The sequence below is a fragment of the Hibiscus syriacus genome, unplaced genomic scaffold, assembly GCF_006381635.1.
Source record: "Hibiscus syriacus cultivar Baekdansim isolate YM2019G1 unplaced genomic scaffold, ASM638163v2 tig00111504_pilon, whole genome shotgun sequence".
NCBI classification, from domain to species: Eukaryota; Viridiplantae; Streptophyta; class Magnoliopsida; order Malvales; family Malvaceae; genus Hibiscus; species Hibiscus syriacus.
Window position 1 is genome coordinate 756,698 of NW_024063107.1, and position 20,019 is coordinate 776,716.

At 37.8% G+C, this 20,019-nt stretch overlaps 3 protein-coding genes and 2 pseudogenes across 3 annotated transcripts; 1 reads left to right on the top strand and 4 right to left on the bottom strand.

Moving 5' to 3' along the window:
• Positions 1-420: 420 nt before the first annotated feature.
• LOC120164014 (MDIS1-interacting receptor like kinase 2-like) lies at positions 421-1,467 on the bottom strand. Its single transcript, XM_039173785.1, has 2 exons — positions 1,439-1,467; positions 421-805 (listed from the first exon to the last, which is right to left on the bottom strand). Exons 1-2 carry the CDS (start codon positions 1,465-1,467, stop codon positions 421-423), a joined length of 414 nt encoding a protein of 137 aa, XP_039029716.1.
• Positions 1,468-2,071: 604 nt separating this feature from the next.
• LOC120163983 lies at positions 2,072-4,940 on the bottom strand (annotated as a pseudogene).
• A 4,950-nt stretch (positions 4,941-9,890) lies between these two features.
• LOC120163985 lies at positions 9,891-13,500 on the bottom strand (annotated as a pseudogene).
• Positions 13,501-16,592: 3,092 nt separating this feature from the next.
• On the top strand, positions 16,593-17,726 carry LOC120164015 (serine incorporator 1-like; the record flags this gene model as incomplete). Its single annotated transcript, XM_039173786.1, has 3 exons — positions 16,593-16,714; positions 16,794-16,963; positions 17,372-17,726. Coding segments are annotated over 3 exons (576 nt in total), but the record flags the coding sequence as incomplete, so codon positions are not given.
• A 489-nt stretch (positions 17,727-18,215) lies between these two features.
• LOC120164017 (mediator of RNA polymerase II transcription subunit 33A-like) lies at positions 18,216-19,960 on the bottom strand. Its single transcript, XM_039173788.1, has 3 exons — positions 19,753-19,960; positions 19,435-19,641; positions 18,216-19,333 (listed from the first exon to the last, which is right to left on the bottom strand). Exons 1-3 carry the CDS (start codon positions 19,958-19,960, stop codon positions 18,216-18,218), a joined length of 1,533 nt encoding a protein of 510 aa, XP_039029719.1.
• Positions 19,961-20,019: the final 59 nt, after the last annotated feature.

Genomic DNA, 20,019 nt, shown 5'->3' on the forward strand with positions numbered 1-20,019 from the left:
TGAAAGTGTAAGTATTATTTTTTTCTTCATCTTTTTTTTATAGAAATACTTAATAATATGAGTTAAATTTATCTTATGATGTATGTTTCTTGTATAATAGGCTTGGATTACATAATGACGGTAGACGAAACATTAATTATTATGCACATGAGTGACAACTTTACTAAGAATCCATATCAAGTTGCAGAAAAAGGAAACATCACCTGGAGCTATATAGCCACGGGTTCCTACAAGAATTGTCTGGTTAGATGAATTGAGATCCAACATTCTAACAGTTCAAAGTCAGCCACAAATGTTTGAAAGCTCGAGTTCAACAGAACATTGTTGCTTGATACGTATCTATGAACTATTGGAGGGGTGCAATCATGGTGCAAAGTAACACAAAGCATACGATGCCTTTGATTATCTCAATCATTTCGTTCAATCTATTTCCACGGCTTCCACTTCATCTCTTAGGTTACAGAACAAACTCCCTTTCTCCATGTATTCGTAGATCAAGAACATGGAGCGTCGGTGTAGACAAAATCCATGAAGCTTCACGATGTGCCGATGTCGTATTTGCGTTAGAAACTTGATCTCGTTCCTGAATTTCTTGTCCAAGGCAGGATTTTCTGCTTCTAAACGGTGAAGTTTTTTCAAGGCAACAACTTTTCCACAAGGGAGTTGCGCTCTGTAAACGCCGCCGTAACGACCAACACGGATATAGTAACGAAAGTCGAAATCCTCTTTTGCTGCAATGATATCCTCGTATACTATCTTCTCATCATACTTCCATATGAAAAATGTCCCGTTCTTTCCGGTTGTTCTCCACCAGGTTTATTCTTGGCCTTAAACCGTGAAAATAGCAAATAACTAAGAATGGAGAATGTAGAAAAGATGGCAATAGGGAGGCTTATTTTGATATAGTAAGGATTTTTATTGTTTTTTGCATTGTTGGATACCGAAGAATTCATACAAGGCGATAAACCCTTGTTTCCTTGGAAAGGATCGGGATACATCTTGTATTAGCCATTCCTGGCATCGACAATTTGGAGCTTAGCATCAGACAAGATAGGGGCATTACTAGAGACCTGGTTGAATGTCACACCCGAAATTTTTGGACTAATATTAATAATTCTTTGAGGACTAAATTATAAGAATTTGAGAACTTATGATCTATTTCATAATATTCCCATCAATTCAAGGACTTGAAGTGTGAATTATCCCTTTTATTTTAATTTCCAATTTTATTTCCCCCCAAATCAGAATTCATTTTATGAAATCTTCCAAAACTCCCAGTAAATCTGATCTAACTGTCCTATCGTCGTTCACATATCTCTGGCCGACGGTGGCGTGCATTGCCACTAGAGATGGACATGGGTCGGGTTTCAGCCAACCTGACCTGATCCGAAAATTTTATATCATTCACCCGACTCAATCCGACCCGAAAAATATGTACCTTCCACCCGTCCGAACCCGACCCGACATTTTGAGATAAAATCCAAACCGTCCACCCGACCTGAAATAATAAAAAAAATATTATTTTTATTCAATAAAATAATAATTTAATTGAAAAAATAATATATATAGAGGTATTATTGTAATTATTCCTAAATATATAAGGAATAATTATATTTTTTTCGAGTTTGATATTTTTCACCCTAAACCCGAATTCGACCAGACCATATTAAGTCAAATTGAATCGAAACCCATCGAATTCGAGTCCCATGCCCATCCCTAATTGCCACCACATCGTTCCCCGTTCAAAAACCCTCTTTCGAAAACTATAGCAGATCAACGTGGAGAACTCGGTGAAGCTCTATCAAAAACCTAAAACTCCCAGTTTCGTCTCGGTTTGATTTTGGCCACCATGGGAGTTTGTAGTCCATGTCGTCGCCACCAATCAACTCACCATCCCAGCCCGGTTAAAACCTGACCAGCCTCGCCCCGTTTAAGGCCACTGTTCGCCACGAATCAACTGCCAAAACTTCATCGAAAAGCCCTAAAACCGTCACAAATTTCACAATTTTTGCACCGATTCTGAGCTTCGTTCGCCTCACCATCAAGAATTATTTAATATACAACTGTTTATAAGAAAAAAAATGATAATTACATATTTATCCTCCAAAATTAGGGTTCTTCAATCACTATCAACTATCTAAGAAAAGAGCTCTCCATTTTCCCTTCATAATCTAACATTACCAAACTGATTAGACCATCATTTGATCCAATGCCAAAAATTCCTCTGTATAATTGGTGTATAAATCAGTGTCTTCAACAATGGATCACACCTTTGCTTCGTATGTCGATGAGTTGAATGCTCGATTACTCGAATGCTTAAGGAACACCGCATAGAACAGCTCGTTCCATGCGTCGGGTACTCCGGGTAGGCACCAATGACTGCAGTCCTGCCGATGAATCGGAGCCGGGCTTTCCTTGGGACCTAAATAATATAGCGATGCGTGACCGTCTTTCCTCGGAGCTGTCATTGGAGTAACGTTTAATATGTCGAGTTTTGTTCCGTTAGATGCATTCGAGTGAGTTGATAACACTCCTTTACTATATCGAGAAGTTCCCAAGTTTCCGTTGGCGCCAATGACACTCCAAGCTCTGGGAGTGTCTCGAGGTGGCAGCTTCCCCCGGTTTTCCAATCTCCCCTGCAATTGTTGTAGAAAAAAAAATCAATATGGATATGCAGAGGTCTAAACAAGCATGCAGATAAATAAAACAAAAACGAACCTGAAATGTACGGGAGCGAATGTGCGGAAGTAGACTCGGTCTTACTCGTATTCACCTCATTACGTATCCACTCCATCACGGTCTCTAAAGACCTCCTATATGCATGTTCTACGGTCATCTCGGTTTTGATCTTTTTCCCTTCTTGAAAGTAACATCCCCTGACCAGCGCAAACGGAAAAAAATTAACACCGGATTAAGGTAGTTCATTCCTTCAACCTATTACATCAAGCATACATGAATATATGAACACTGCAAACACCGACCCTCGGTTTACGTTCACGATCGACTTTCTCCTTCGTACTATTCCCCCTTGCTTGTGTCGTGTAAGAAACAAAACCCGAACCAAAAACACATACATTGAACTTATATGCAACCCAAATCAATAAATGAGATGGTGTAGGGTCCATTGTTGTTGAATGTTGGAATATCATTTAAAACTAACACATGCACGCATTCATGCCACCATATTTGAAATTTACCTTCTCCGATGGTTGCGACCGGGGCCGTAACGGCCCTACCAAGATAGAAGCAGATTTCATACATGCAAGTACTAAAGGAAAGCTGTTCTGTCACTATACCATGTAGTATCATTCCATTAAAACCCTAAAATTCCCATTCGGAATATCGACTGTAGGGGGACTCCTTTTATCCTAATCTACGAAACCTACAGCTACGGTGATCGATATGTCAGGCATCAACCATAAGCAACTTTACCTCCATTATATAACAATATAGAGATGAGAAGGCAATAAGGAATGCTGAGAAGGAAAGAAGAGAGTTTACGCTCTGACGGTCTTCTCGTAATTCCACCAATGGCCAGTATTGCAGACCACAAAATCGGCATCTTTCCACCTAATGGAATTCCAATCCATTTGATCCAACTTGAGGGTTGTCTTGATGTTTTGAGGAGACCCGGCAGGCGGCCTGCTCTGTAAGACGAGGAACGGAGACCGGTAGTACTCCACAGTGCAATTATAATCCTTGAACTTGAATACCAAGAACCCTTTATGCTTTGTAATTGGATTGCCGTTCACTTCGTATATCGATGCCTTATCATCAACCGCAGAAGCAATCATGCAGAGGAGTGATTCCCATTGGTTCCTTCCGATTGAATCCCCGACAAACACCAACCTCTTGTTCCGCAACTTCTCCAACATCACTTTTCCATCAAATCTGTTTGATCAATGCAAACAACACACAAACCAAGTATAGATGAAAGGTAAGTCCAATGTGACACCGCAATTAACAATGAAATCGACTTTTTTCGGCATATACCGAGAGAAACGGAGAATAAGAATCCCTTCTAGAAATAGAAAAAAGGCTTTACGTATGAAATCAAATGCAAGTACTACCAAAAGAGAAAGCAAGTTGCCTTCATTGTTCGAAAAAAGAAGCTTCAAGTCCACAATCGAGGCTTATCTACAGCACAAAACTACATGAATGGAACAGAAATGAACAATTGGTGAAACTGACATGAAAGGAAAAAGACAAAAACTTTATCAAAAATCACGGGATGCCACACCCAAATTGGCTCAACCATCAACCATTTCTAAATCAATTTGCTTTGCATATGCTATATCTTTTTCCTATCCATAATCCCGTGTTCCGTAGTCACATGAATTCGATTATATTCGAAGTCGAATCGAGACGCCTATCGAATATATATCACTAAAACCAAACCAACATGATTAATAAATTCTCCAAAATACATTTCAAGGAGGAAAAAGTTAGAACCTGGGGAGGTTACAATGCTTAGGCTGCCATCTCCACTTGGTGTAGAACAAATCTGGTCGTCCATTTTCAGTACACCTAAACCCTTCATCAAGAAAGCTGCAATCTCTAGATTCATAAAGAGGGTAACTCTCATCCCACACCCAATCACCATCAAACACGTCACACCCTTCACCTTCAAGGCTCAAGAAATCAACTCTTTTAATCTCACTAATTGAAGAAGGCGAAGAAGAAGAAGATGAAGAAGACCCATCTAGTTTAAGCCACATGAACCTTTCACTCTGATTAGGAACCCTATACCGTTCAGCCACAGCTCTATAATCCAAGTAAAAGAAGCAACAAATCACACAGACAGCAACGAGGAAGAAGCCGAGAACACCCACGGACGGCTCGAAGAGTCTGAACCGCTTGAACCTAGTGCAAAAATCGAAACTTGGCATGGTGTCATGGTCTTGCTGAACCGGAATTTTACACATTTGAATCTTTAAAAGGAAGATAAATCTGGGATTTGTATATTTTTTCGAAAAAACGATGAAAATCAGGGGGAAAAAAAGGAGGGGCCGATTGATATCTAAAGGTGTGTGAAGAAGAATAAAGAGATGTGCTTTTCAAGCAAAATGGTATTCATGTCCAATGGTGGTGAACCATGTTGAGTGCTTTTGGCTTCCTTGGTAGGTCAGTTTTATTTAAGCTATAAATGATGGGCAAACACCACAGAGAGAGAAGGATAACATAAAAACAAAGGAAAAGGCGTCAAAGAAGCTAGAGAGCATTCATGGTGGAGTTAAAGAATATATAAAAAACAACAACGACAACATCAAACTGGTAAAATGGATTAATTTCAAATCCAAGTATCAAAAAACATGAAGAAAAATCATTAGAAAAAAGAAAAGGAACTTTGGGGTTTAAGAAAACTTGATTGAGAAGAGAGAGAGTGGAGATTTGTGGGATTTAAACATGGGGGTGGCTGAGGTTTGAATTACTTTTTTTCATGTTTTTTTTTCAAGGAAATTAGTGGGGAAAGTGGGGACTTTTTTTCAACGAATGGGGTAACGGATAAGATTGAATCCCATTCTCCATTGAGCAAGTGGATGACACACTCGTCACTCGATTGTGAATTTGTTATTGGCGCGTTTATTTCACGTGCACTGAAGTAGGGTGATGACTGATGAGTTACGTTCAGTACGATTAGTCGGTTAATTACAGTAATCTACGGACGGAAGAGACAGACGACAACGTTGCCACGTTGGCATGAAAGGATAGCTAGGTGTATAATTTTCACTATTAAAACTTTAGGGTAAACTACGAGTTTAGTAACTATATTATTAGTTTTGATCCGTTTAGTACCTAAATTTTCAATTTTTTCAAAACTATAACTAAAGTTTAATTTTTGTTTCATTTTAGTATCCATTCAAAATTTACTGTTAAGTTTCCAAACAATTTGAAAATTATGTACTAAAGCGGGTCTAAATTGATAGTTTAGGTACTAAACACGTTAAGTTTTTAACTACGTGGTACTAAAATGAAATAAAAACTAAACATTAGGTATGCATTTAAAAAAATTAAAAGTTTAAGTACTAAATAGATCAAAACTGATAGTTTAAATACTAAATACATAATATACCCTTAAAAATTTAATAAACTACACCATATGTCATGATTTCTCGTTTATTCTATCGAACTTTTAAACTTTAATTTTAATTTCAACTATATTAATAGTTGAATAAATTTTAATGCCACTTTGATATGTCTGAAATGATATTATTTTAGAAGCTAAATTTTAACGGTATATCGATTTTGTCATTAAATTTTTATACAATTTATTTTTGGCTTATATCACAAATAAGTATCTAAAGTATATATTCTCTTTCATTTAAGTACCTAAAGTATTTGTTGGTCAAAATAAGTACCTAAAATTATTTTTTATCAAAATAAGTACCTAAAGTATTTTATGTCAAAGTAGATGCCTAAACTATTCACACTTTTTCATCTAAGTTCTAAAAAAGTTGACATTTGATATCAGCTAAAGAATACTTTCAGTACTTAGATGAAAAAATTGAATACTTTATATACCTATTTTGATAAAAAAAAGCATTTTAAATACCTATTTGAAAAAAAGATAAGTTTTAGATACTTAAATATTTAAATATCACGTCATCTCATATGTTTTAAGAATCTAAATTAATTTATTTGACATAATAAAAAAATATAATTAATAAATTAATCAAAGGTACATAATCCAAGGGCCGTCTAAAAATTTGACCAACTTTGTGGCTAAAGTGAATCTTGTCTATTCGTTGTGGAAGATTTAGAGATCCGTAGCACACTTTATCTATCTTGTGGGGCCAAAAACATATAATTACTTATTCCCATGCACTAAACGCGGAGATGATTTTAACTCCCCCTCAAGGCTTAAGCTTTTTTTTTTTTTCATTTTAAGCATGGTTTTCAGAACCGAACCGGTTAACGAATCGGATATACTATCGGTTCATTGGTTTAACCGGTCGAATCGGTCCAACCGGTCGGAAGAACCGGACGACGTCATAATTATTTAAAAAATTAAATAAAAATACCAAAAATATTTAATAAAAAATATTAAAGCAAATCATAAATATATAAAAAAAAACCATAAAATCAAGTGAAACAAAATGATTCAAATTAACTAAAACATAATTTAAGGTAAAACATATAAATAAATATTTATAACTAATTAAATTGGGGCTAAAAAATCATAACAAAATGATATTGTTTGGTTTAATTTTTTTTTAAAACAATCCCACATGACTAAGAAACATAGAAGAGCATCCAAAAAGTCTAAAGAGTAAAAATATGAGAACAAAACAATCCAACATTGCTAAGAAACATAGAAGAGCATCACAACTAACTTCTATAAATAATAGATGTAATTTGACATTCAAAATCATGGAGCCTTTTGGTGAGCATTGAGTGAACTATTCTTTCACTTCAATCAAGCTCGAATTTTAGGCTTCAATTGAGCTTCTAAATTTTTTTTTAAGTTCAAGCCTTTTGGAGTTCAAGTTTCAATATTATATTTCGAGTTTGAGTTGAACTTGATAATTTTTAACTTGTGAGTTTGAGTGCAGTTGAGCTTACTTTTAAAGTTTTCAAGTTCGAGTCGAGCTCAGCAATACTTGAGTTCGACTTGGCTCGTTTAACAAACGACGTTTGGTTTAATATTTAAAAAAAAAACAAAATTTTTGGTTTTTTTCGGTTTTCAATCGGTCCGGTTCGAACGGTTCAGCGGTTCTAGCCGGTTCACTAGTAGCAGTTCAACCGGAAAATAATAATAATTAAATTTATTAATTTATTATAAAATAATCATTAAATTTTAATAAATTATTACAAAATGATAATAATTAAAAATAATAATTAAATTTATTAATTTATTAAGTTCCGAGAATATTATAATAATAATAATAAATTTATAAGATTATTAAAAATAATAATTAAATTTATTAATTTATTATAAAATAATCATTAAATTTTAATAAATTATTACAAAATAATTAATAAAGTCACCGACTTTGTACATCTCTTATAATATCATATTATAATAATATTTTGATAAATATAATAACTTAAAAATTTAATAATTACTACTTTTTCGTTCTCATAATCTGCGTCTCATATTATAACGATCCTTGAGTATAATTGAATGCGAACATCTTTCTTTTACCCTTGCAGGGTGAGGATTTGTCGCATGTTTTCTGTACGCAAGGTGCTGCCACGGTTATAAAAAGCTATAGTCCTGAATTAATTGTGCACCCCATTTTAGAAGAGTCCTATAGTATTAGGTGATCTCTCTCTCTCTAGTTGCTAGGCAATAGCCCTTCCTTTGGAAAAACTTCCTGCCGCAGATTTTTTTTTTTTACCGTCTCTTGTTCCCATATGTAATGAGATAAAGAGAGGTGAGATAGTAAGTTGCCCCCAACATTAGATTGAGAGCAGCTTCTATAGGTGACCTCCAAATCTACTACTATTTTAACTACTGCATATCATGTTCAGGAATGTGTAAGCAAACTCATGACACGTGCAAGGGAATCAAATGTTCCAATGGTCGTAGACGCGGTATGTAATCAGTAACTACAAGTATGCTACACTGTCGGGTGAAGATTCATGCTCGAAATACCAGTTGCTATCCTTCTTTGGGAGGGAGATCGGGTGTGGGGATAATGTTTATGAATTTGCTGCTGATTTTCCTATTGTTACCATAACCTCATAGGACGGACTCTTCCTTGTGACAAACAATATCGAGCTTGTTAGTGGCTATCGCTTAGCTGTCTTGACTCCAGACGTGTACGAATACAAGTGCCTGGTGCAGAAAGTTCTAGGTGGCGATGTAAACGAATCAAAACACTCATGGGGAACTGCTGTCTCTCTCCAAACAGTATGTTTCTTTTGCAAGTTATCTTTCTCCACTTTTTGCCATTGCATGCACTTATAGCTGCAATACCTATATTGCTGTTGTGACCTTTTGTTGGTCGTGAATATATTATTACCATACCGTCTGTCAATAAACGGATACGGTTCACACAACGGACATACTTATAGATTGAATCTGCATATAGTTTTTATCCTACGTTGAAGGGTATGGAACCTCCAGAGTCCCGACTGGCAGATGTATTTTGCTCCTTATTACAACTTTGAGTGTATTATATATATATATATACACACATTTGGAATGCGTTCAACTGTTTTTAACGCTACACCTTTAGTGTTATGTAGTCCAATCCGTAAGCATTTACGGATCTCCGAGGCGTTGTGGTGGCCAAGGTGATATAGTTTCTGGAAGGTAATTGATTTATCAGCTTTCAAAGAGCATCGAATAATTTCGATCTTTTTCATTTTCGCTTTTCTGCCAGTGTTGCGGCATTTTTATCTTGGGCTCGGCATCACATTTCAGCAACTGAAAGGGAAACGACTATCAGGTAGTTTTGGCCTCATTTATCTCATATTCTTTGCTCTGGCTTACTGTTGTTCGTCGATTGTTTTCTTAAACACGGTGTCATTGGAGTCGAATAAGTCCGATCGTGTTGGGTCGCATTGCCGGCTCTGGTTTGTTGAGGAAGGCTGCAGCCCTTGCTTTCGAACATAAAGAAAGATCAACACTTACCACCGATATCATTGAACACTTGGGGCAAAGGTACCTCTCCTGTCATGAGTAAGGGGCTATTTGTTTGCCTCTTAATGGAACCATTCAGCGCTGAATGCTGAATCGTTCAGCATTCAGCGCGTTTGTTTCGCACCTCTGAATGATTCACCCAAAATATCGGATCGTACTTGCATTGAATATGTACTCGTATTGAATACGTAGTTGTATTCGACAAACCTCAAGATAAATAGTATGTTATAGATAAGACTTCGAATTTACATTAAAAGCAAGCATCTTTGAAATTTTACACTATATATTCAGGGAGTAGCGAGCTAAATTGTAATACAATATAGCACTGCACTAACATGTAGAATTCAATCACATACTAATATACTACAGATATGATGATCAATTCACTTGTCCTTTAAGCTCTTAAGTAGCTATTATGGTTACGTTTACAAATCCGAAGGTTGAGGAGGCTGCTGCTGTGGTGGTGGCCATACCGTCTGATCATCATAAGGGCGGGTGTTTTGGCCGTAAAAGGCGTGGTCCACAACAGGCTTATTGGCAGTCATTCCCGGAGCACCAGCCGGGGAGTGAGCTGAGGTGGCATGTAATAGTAAGGTAGACCCTCGGCTGGACCTTCAATTCTTGGAACAGATCCAAGAACCTCATCTTTTATGTCATCTCTAGGGACGATATCAACCAGAAAATCAAATATATCGGTCCTCGTAATAGCTGCTCCGATGTCGTTCTTCTGAAGGGTCCTCCTCTTGTTTTCCTCGGTGTGGTTCCACGACCTCAGTGTCAACTCTAGAATGAACATTTCACAGGCCCTAGCAAAAACTACCGGAGCTTCAGCTGATATCATCCTAACATCCTCGTCAGCCTTCATAATCTTCTTGATCCTGGCCAACGGTAGGGCTATGGTTTTTAAAATCAGTAGTCTGCTCGATTTCTTGGTACAGGTTTGACCAAAAACGCTGGAGTTGTTGTTGCAATTGCTGCTGCTGTTGGCGGTGGATGTGCTGATAAGCAAGTTGGTGTTGTGCCAGCTGAGATGATGGGGCAGAGGCGCCTGAAGGCTGAGTAGGGGATCGAATTGAGCCAGCCGATCCAGGAGCTGAGGTTCCCATCATTTGATTAGGCTGATAACCGGCTATACCATACGGAACCGCAGCTGCACTACTAACAATGCCCGTTGCAGAGGTCTGCCCATGGCCTTGCTGGTCCATACTGGTTTAATGACTAAGCCGAGCAATAAATGAACCATTAGGCAATTAAAAAAGAAAATCAATATGCTGATTTCCGGAACTCAGAGCAAACCTAAAGTAATGGAAGAAACACTAATGGCAGAGGATTCCTTTAATGACTACACAACCATAAACATCCTAAAAGGAAATTAATCAAGTACAAATGGATTTCCAAAACCCAGAAAACTCGAATATGAATCGCCTTTCATCTCAACAGAAATCAAACTACCAAAATGTGTTTTTCCATATTCAACTAGTTCATACTCAACAGTGAAAAAAATGGTAAGAACAGAGGACAATCAAGACATTTCCCGTATTTAATCAGTGAAAACCCAGCTAATGAATGATATAGCTAGGGCTGTAAACGAGCCAAATCGAGCTCGAGTAGTGCTGAGTTCGACTCGACTCAAAAACTCTAAAATGGAACTCAAATGACTCGAAAACTCGGAGCTTAAAATTTTTAAGCTTGAATAAAGCTTGAAACCATATATTGAAGCTCGTAAAAGCTCGAAATGGAAAAGAGAACTTAACTCGATTAGAGCTCAATTCAAACTCTGAACCTTAAATACATTAAAACCTTATATTATATATATTTTTTTTAAATCAACAAATAATTGTTAATATTATTAATAATTTAATTTTTAAAAATAATATTTTAATATATTATGTCTTCGAGTTGATCGCGAGCTTTTCGAGTCAAATATCAAGTAGCTCGTTTTGGGTCTTTAAGAACTCGAGTCTAGCTCGAATCTTTATCGAACTTTGATTGAGTCGATCTTGAGTAGCTCACGATCTGTCTCGTCTCGTTGCCCTAGATGTAGCTATCCTTAGTAAAATAACCACACACACATAGCACGGAACCGATCCAAATATTCTAAAATAACATGAAATTTAACTCGAATCATCATAACTCCAAAAAAAAAATCACAGAAATCATTCAAGTACACATATATAGGCACATGGAAACATACAGAATACACCAAACACACAAGCCTAATACAACAGCTTACTTCATAGGTCATCTTACGAATCAAAGTCAAACGAAACATGCCTCCTCAAATTCTATATTTAAGGAAACAACTAAAACAACAACAACAACCAAACCCTATTTCCATATGCAATGGGGTAAGAGGAGGTAGGGTAGTAGGCTGCCTCCAATACCAGGTTGAGAGCAGCTTCCGTGGAAGACCTCCGGCAGTTAGAAAAATTAAAAGTAAAGATAGAAATGCCATGCATGTATAAATAAATAAATAGTTGAACATTCTTCATATGCAGTCTACATATGTGCATCTGAAATGTGAAGTAATCCCTGCATAAAAATCTCTGCATATAGACAGAAATGTAAGACCCGACTAATATTTAAAAAGAGCAAAACTTGAAGTAAAGGATACACAAAATTCAACAATAGCAAGCAACGAGAAGGAATAAAGTCAGATGTGTTAAAACCTAAACTAAAGCAACACTACTCCGCTACCGTAGTTCTAAGCCTTCATAAATTTCAATGACAGAAACATATAAAAAGAATAAGTCATGGAAATTACTACAAATGCATAAAAAGAAGACAGAGATGATATACCCTATGGATGTGATATGTACTACTCAGTTACCCTGATCTTAAGTCTCCATACTTTCCTATCAGAGATAATGTCCTCAGTAAGGGCTAAATCCTTTAAATCAAATCTCAAGCAGTCTTCCCACTTCCGCCTTGGTCGTCATCTCCTTCTGGCACCGTCGACTGTAATCGACTCCACCCTCCTGACCGCATCCGATGGTTGTCGCCTAAGGACATGCCCAAACCACCGTAGTCTTCCCTCCCTCAATTTTTCGGGTATAGGCACCACCCCCAAGGACATCCTAATAGCAGAGTTTGGTGTCATGTCCCACAGAGTCCTACCACATGCCCATCGAAGCATTCTCATTTATGCGGCCTCCATCCTCCTTACGTGATCCTTCTTGATTGCTCAACATTCTGATCCATACAGCAACGCTGGTCTTATTGTCATTCTATAAAGTTTTCCCTTAAGTTTTAGAGGCATATTCTTGTCACACAAAACTCCAGTAGCAGCCCTCCACTTTAGCTATCCCGCCTTTATACGGTGTGTAACGTCATCATCCACACCCCCATCTTTATGTATCATAGACCCTAGGTACTTGAAACAATCCTTTGAGGGGAGAACGTGTCCTTCTATGCATACTTCTACATCTTCATCGTTTTGGTTCCCACTAAAGTTTGAACATAAATACTCAGTCTTTTTCAATATTGATCACTAGACCTTTTTCTTCCAAAGCAGTCTTCCAGGTAGCCAGTCTACTATTCAGCTCAGTCCTTGTTTCAGCAACTAGGACAATGTCGTCAGCGAAAAGCATACACCATGGGACACCGTCTGGTGTCGCACAGTAGATGTCGTCCATAATCAAGGCGAAGATGTAAGGGCTAAGAGCCGACCCCTGGTGGAGTCCGATTTCCACCGGGAATGGCGCGGTATCGTCAACTGTAGTCCTGACGTATGAAGTAGTTCTACAGTACATATCACGAATCATAAAAAAATAACGAATTGAATGATGATCGAATAAATGAACTGAAGTATAAAACTAAAACAAAAAGGAAGGAAAATTGTACCTTGTAGCGGTGCTTATTGTTTGGGTTTGGATCAGTAGATTTTGTTCATGAATTGGAACCCTAGATGAAGAGAAAATTAGGGAATAAATTTGATTAAATTTATTAAAAAGAAGTGAGCACAACTTTCGGCGGAATTGGGCAAATAATGCAGTCAGTTGGATTATTTAGCCAAATAGACCAATAAGAAATTTATTTTATGATCTACAATAAATGTCATAGTGTTCATGAAACTCGTCACGTCTGTATGACGAGTTTCATCGGATATATTTTTTTAATAGGACGTGTCACGTGGATTCCATGGCCCAGATTTATTTAATATATTTTATAGAACTCGTTACTCGGGCATGACGAGTCCCAATATTTTTTTTGAAGATGATGAAGATATTGTTCCGTTGGTAGACGATGACGACACACCATTAATTGATGAGTCCAATATTTTTGAGGCTGCTTCAGAGGGATAAAGTGTGGATGTTGAGGTTGATGTATGGGATGCAGCTCTTTCAAGATGTCAAGGATTGCAAAACGCTTCAAATGTTTGGGCAAAAACATACCCTCAACTTTAAATATCTTGTCATTATTTGCCTCGATATCATCATGCAGTTGCAATGCATGACATTAACTACGATGCAATGTGGAATCCTGAAATATATGATATGTCAGAGCTATGTGCTTCCCACTGGAGTTCTTCAGACGAGTGGTCATCTGAGTTGCCCATTGAGCCTTAATTTGAAAAAAAAAGAGGCACAACTAGCAATTAAAGAGTATTGCATCAAAGCTCATCTTCAATTCTATGTCGCGGAGTCATATCAAAAGACTTATTTCGTACGGTGTGTACACCATGATGTTGGCTGTAAATGGAGGATACGAGTATCATACCCATAATGGAAGATATTGTGGGAAGTTACAAGGTTCAATGCACAACACGCATGTACAATGACCTCCTTGACACAAGACCACAGACATTTAGATTCAAATGTCATATGCTCTTATGTGAAACTGTTGGTGGAAAAGATCCAAGAGTGTTTGTTTCTGTGTTAGTGGCATCCATTCGGAATACATTTGGTTATATTTCGACTTATTACAAAGCATGGATGGCTAAATAAAAAGCAATGACCTTGTTGTATGGTGATTGGGATCAGTCATATAATGAGCTACCACGAACCTCCTTCCCATGCCACTCGACTCTTCATCGATGGTTGATATGCACCATATCCACTATAACTTTCTTGCGATTGATAATAATTGGTGGTAGCATAAGATGAAGATGATGAATTTTTTTGTATATTTTGCATTCATTATTTCCCACTCAGACCGTTCCTCTGGCGTTGTCAAGTATGGTTTCCCATTTGCTTCATAATTTTAGAGGTTGGGAGAAACATTGAAATCAAAATCTTCGGGTTGTACCTCGGAACGATTAGGCAATCATAAATGTCTATTTTGTCATTGTTGTATGAATATAGCATGCTTCCTCGGCCAATCTCCGTTGTGCTTCCCACGCGCATCTATTTTATGCAAATCGTCCATGTTAAATATGGACATTTTTATCGGTTGATGAAACCCAAATTGTCGCAAAACTCTATCGACGGCATGGATCTCAACAATTGCGAAATAGAGCAATGGTGTTACGGCACACCATGTCTCCGTTCCATCAAAGAACATTGGTGGTAGACACCGTTAGATATCTGACTTATAATAAGACATCCAATTAAACTGTCAAAAGTATTATGTTAGTATAATTAAACAATTAATATTACAATTTCAAAGTTAATGAAAAAAAATATTAAAATTTATCGCATATCTACCGGCGATATCAATCCTCATCTGAATATCTACTTTGGTTGCACCTGATAACTTTGTATCAGTTATTTGGTGTCGTCATCTAAAAAAATTACATTATTTATTGTTATTTTTAAAATATTTAAATAAATATTATAAAATATTATAAAATATCAAAACTTTAAATATAGGAATTTACCTTGTGACGAGAGGAAACTCTATAGGAGCTGATGTAATAGGAGTAAAAAAGGGGAGAGACGATACCACGCCCATAATTGGAGCAAAACTAAACAACCCGCTACATCCGCGTTTTTTCCTCTAACCACTATGGTCGCCTTGCAAAGTTCACGATACAAAAAAGTCAAAATTGCAGAACCCCAACTATATTGGCGACATGCAAAGAAACCGTTCAATACTAGAAGATATTGGGTATGCACCAAATTGCCTGATTTATCCGGTAGCAAGATCCCTCCAATTAACGTCATAAAATATGCTCGAGTTACATATATCACCTCTTGTTCCGTTGATTGTTCATCTACTTTAAATTCTCTTTCCAACCACGTCATTCGTATCCACAACCCATCAATGACATCTGCTGGAGCCTCCTTTCCCAATAAATTTGAAATAACAACATCTCGCGAATAAGTGTTGCGAATCACCAATGACATACTATTAATAGGAACACCAAGTTGATATGCGACATCTTCCAATATTATTGTCACTTCACCACAAGGAAAATGAAACATATGCGTTACGTTTCGGGCCTCCAACACTCAATCAACGCCGATATCAATGTCGACATCACCTTAAATCCGCGAACAAACTTCGCTCCATATAATCCAGATTGTGAAAGATATATCACCATCCGCTGATGTGGCTCTTTATTCGCCGTTCCTCGATGACGAATGCCTCATTCTTCTTTCTACAATTTAAAAATAAATTATTTAATACAATTACATAAATAATTATTATTAATACTATAATTTTGTCAAAACTAAAATGAAATAAAAAAAAATTAAATTTACCGTAGTCAACTCGGTCGACGAAATATGAACATCATAAAGACGTAACATTTCTTCTCTTGAGGCCATTTTAACACAAAAGTTTTTACTCTCAATAGAATGTTTGATTCCAAGTGAAAAATCAATCCAACCCAAACCTCTATTTATACTACTCTACCTAACGGCTATAAACATATAGTTTTTTCAAATTGAAATTGAATTTAAAAAAAAATTGACCGTTCAACAACGGTCAACAAATTTAAAATTATACCCGTTGGAACTCGTCACATTGACGTGACTCGTCACAGTTCCGTGGATACTGTAGTATTTGCCGTATATTCCAAAATAAAATTTCGAGTGCCCTTTTGGGCTAAATAATCCACCCGCTTGGAACTTCATCAAAATTTGGTGCTGGTCTGTTTTTATTGGTTCAAGTGATTATATTACTTGACTTTACACACACGTGGAATGATGCCTGGGTTGTAAAAGATGAACAGAAATGGTTGGTTCAATTCTGGCAGTTCATTAATGTTCTCCATTGTTTCTTCTATTTATTTAACCCTTAAATTTTGTTCCTTCAGGTACATTGCTTTACTTGTTGTATCAGTCGGTTGCTATCTCGCGGCATTTGTATTCTCCGGCATTTTGTTTATATGGTTCAACCCTTCTGGTCATGACTGCGGCTTGAACGTCTTCTTTACTGTCATGACAATGATTCTGGCATTTTCATTTGGAATTATAGCTCTGCATCCTGCGGTAAGGATACGCTTGTTTCTTTTTATCATCAACTTGCCTTGCCTGCTGCAAAGACTGAGTTGCATAATTCAAATTTAGGTACATATACATGTATATCAAGCTGTTTAAAGAGTAAGTTATTGCACAAAAATTGGACAATATATCTGGTTAGCTCCTTAGGCCATCTGCTAGTTTATTAACTCTCCATGCTTGTTTATTGTTCGCATTCCGATACTCCAAGGGCAATGTAAACCACAAATAGGAAAGCATGCGGCATGCACCTTCGCATCTGCATGCAAGACGTGAAACAATGTGCCAAGTCCCACTTTGAGCTTTGGCAAGCTTGTAGTATTTAGTGGTATTGGTTTAATGAAAATATTTTAGATTTTTGCTACTGAAAACTTAATTGAAATCATAAATCTTACACGGGTGAATGGCAGTCTTTTGCCTGCTTCAGTGATATCAGTTTACTGTGCTTATTTGTGCTACACGGGTCTCTCCGGTGAACCTAGAGATTATGCATGCAACGATCACCATTATAAATCCTCAGCTGTTTCTACAAGTACTCTTATTACCGAGAGCCCAGATCTCATAGATGTTGGCTGGACATTAGTCTGGGTTCGAATCTGCACCGAGTGGGTCACTGCTGGACTCTATATTTGGACCCTCGTGGCACCTTTGATTCTCCCTGACCGCGAGTTCTTCTAAGCTTCATCTAGAATGCCTAGCAATTCAAAAAGCCATTATCATCTGAATAGCTGAGTAAATAGGTATATGTAAAGCTAGTAAGCTACTAATCTCTTAGAACTATCAATGTTCTGCTTCCTTTACTTTTGCCGAAACCCATGGTTGTAGATAGTGAAGCCAACTTTGTTTGTTGTGTCCTGCATATAAAATCAGCATGATGAATGTAAAAGAACAAAATGGTTGTTATAAGTTCCTCTATACGACTTTTAGTCGTTATTTTAGGCTAGATATCCAAGTTCGAGCAACTATACCTGCAAAGTGTATACTTTATCAATGATTAAGAAAGATTATGAATATATACTCTTTATAATCACCTTAAATTATCAAAACTTGATTGATTTATGTAACTAAACTTTCAAGTGTAACATTAGACAAGTCTTAGATTCGAATCACAACATCTGCAATCCACCCCCTAATCGAACTACGCCCTCCCTTGTATCGAAAATAAAATCAGGCTTTCATTACAGAACCAACTATTTGTGTGTTAATGAAATACTATTGTACAAAAGTGGGGGATAAGGTTAGGAGTCGCAGTGTTCAATTATGAGTTCAGCAGCAGCAACCATTGTTGCAACACCTCCAATGCCAAGCAAGGCCAAAGCAAGTTCCTCTTCATCCCATTGTCTCAGTCCCTTACTTAACCTGCTTAGCACACCTACATCCACATCTAGGGCCCAATTCGGGGTGCAACCGACCATTAGGCTCACGAATCCCGACACGTAGGCATGCCACGTGGCTCCATCACAACCGAGCGATATCTTTCCGTCAAGTGCACTTGCGAGGAACTCCATGTGTGACCCGAGGATTTTAGTTCGCCGCCTTGATGTTGATGATGAAGAATCGACTCCCCAAGCAAAGGCACCACAAAGCACCGTGAAATATGCAAGTGCGTATCCCTCAAGCATTGCCACAAGCCCTGATCCTTCCTCTCGGTTGGACCTATGAACAGATATAAACCAAGAGGGAAGAGTTTCCTTTATCAATGAATGAACCAGACCATGGCCACCGGACAACCATACTAAAGAAGCAGCTAGGGAGGCTGAGAGTTTCACTCTATTCATTGCTGCAGCAAGAGAAACCTGCCCGTATTTCATTCCATTCTTGCTCGTCTTCAGCTTCTTTATTTTCTGCTTTAGCATACCACTACATGCTATTTCTCTAACAGAATGCATCAAGAGAGAAATCACCTCTTCATTTATGAACATGATATATCTCATGGAACGGTAAATGCGCAGATAGAGAATCCCTGGAGCAACAGGTGAAATCCCACCGCAGAAATGTGACCCAAATCCATGGCCAAGAAGAGCTCCAACACCACCATTGCTGGAGATTGGTGCGCTGTTCAAGCCAAGTGTAGCAGTGAAACAGCTTTTAAGAAGTTGAACGGTAGCATCACTGTTATGGAGAAAAACGGTGCGAGATGCAGAAAAAACAAGGAAGTCAAACCATCGCTTCGCCTTTTGGGTCCACAGGGAAGCCACGATGGGCATGCAAGGCCATGGGCAGTCTGCTGCAAGGGACTCCAAAGCCGGGCCAGCCAAATTGAGAAATCTTTCCGAGGCTTTGTCAATTTTATAAGTAATGGTGAGACTTACAAAAGCAGCCAACGGTAGCGGAAGAGTAGCTAGAGAACTATCACCTGTTATTACATTATGCATCAGTCAGTCAATCACTAAAAGGGTCGGGGAAACGAAAATTCGCAAGAAAATGTTTTCAACTTAAGATGACAAGGCTAAAAACCTGCAGAAAGTCTAGGGACATCGACACCGGTGGCTGCTAGGATTTTCTTGATATGATCCTCGACATTGGACAAATTTGCAGCAGGGCTTGGCCAGTCCATACCATTCATAACAACAGGTTTCCATACACATCGACTTACTTCAGCTGAGAAGTAGCTAACGATGGTCGCCAAAGATGCAGGCAGAAAGTCAGCTAAATCTTTTAGCCCTGAAACAATCGAAGATTCTGGTTTATAACAGTATCTATTTATTGGAGCTAAGCATCACATCTTTATAATTAGCGTATAAATACAAAATTAGATAAGCACACCGGACTGACCTGTGGCCAGTTCACGTGGAGAAAGTCTTCCATGAGCACATGCTGTTAAAGCAGCATCAACAACATAAGGAACAGCTTCCAGGATATCCCAGGCAGGCAAGTTAGGTTTCAGAGAGTTATCCTCGTTTCCAGCTCCAGATGAACTACTACTTCCGGAAGTAACGGAAGTTATCGACTGGCTTCCTTTATTAATCTTTCGGAATATCATGTTAAGAAGTCCATTCACCGTCTGGTGAACGGTAGTTCCATGAACAAGAGCAGAGAGTG

What these genes read in the sequence shown, in the direction of transcription:
- LOC120164014 (XM_039173785.1), bottom strand. Translation starts at nt 1,467, where the DNA reads ATGTCGGGTCGGGTTCGGACGGGTGGAAG. An exon ending in CGGGTTCGGACGGGTGGAAG is followed by an intron (nt 806 to 1,438) that starts GTACATATTTTT and finishes AACCTGGTGGAG; the next exon opens with AACAACCGGAAAGAACGGGA.
- LOC120164017 (XM_039173788.1), bottom strand. Translation starts at nt 19,960, where the DNA reads ATGATATTCCGAAAGATTAATAAAGGAAGCCAGTCGATAACTTCCGTT. An exon ending in TCCACGTGAACTGGCCACAG is followed by an intron (nt 19,642 to 19,752) that starts GTCAGTCCGGTG and finishes CGATTGTTTCAG; the next exon opens with GGCTAAAAGATTTAGCTGAC. An exon ending in TGTCCCTAGACTTTCTGCAG is followed by an intron (nt 19,334 to 19,434) that starts GTTTTTAGCCTT and finishes ATGTAATAACAG; the next exon opens with GTGATAGTTCTCTAGCTACT.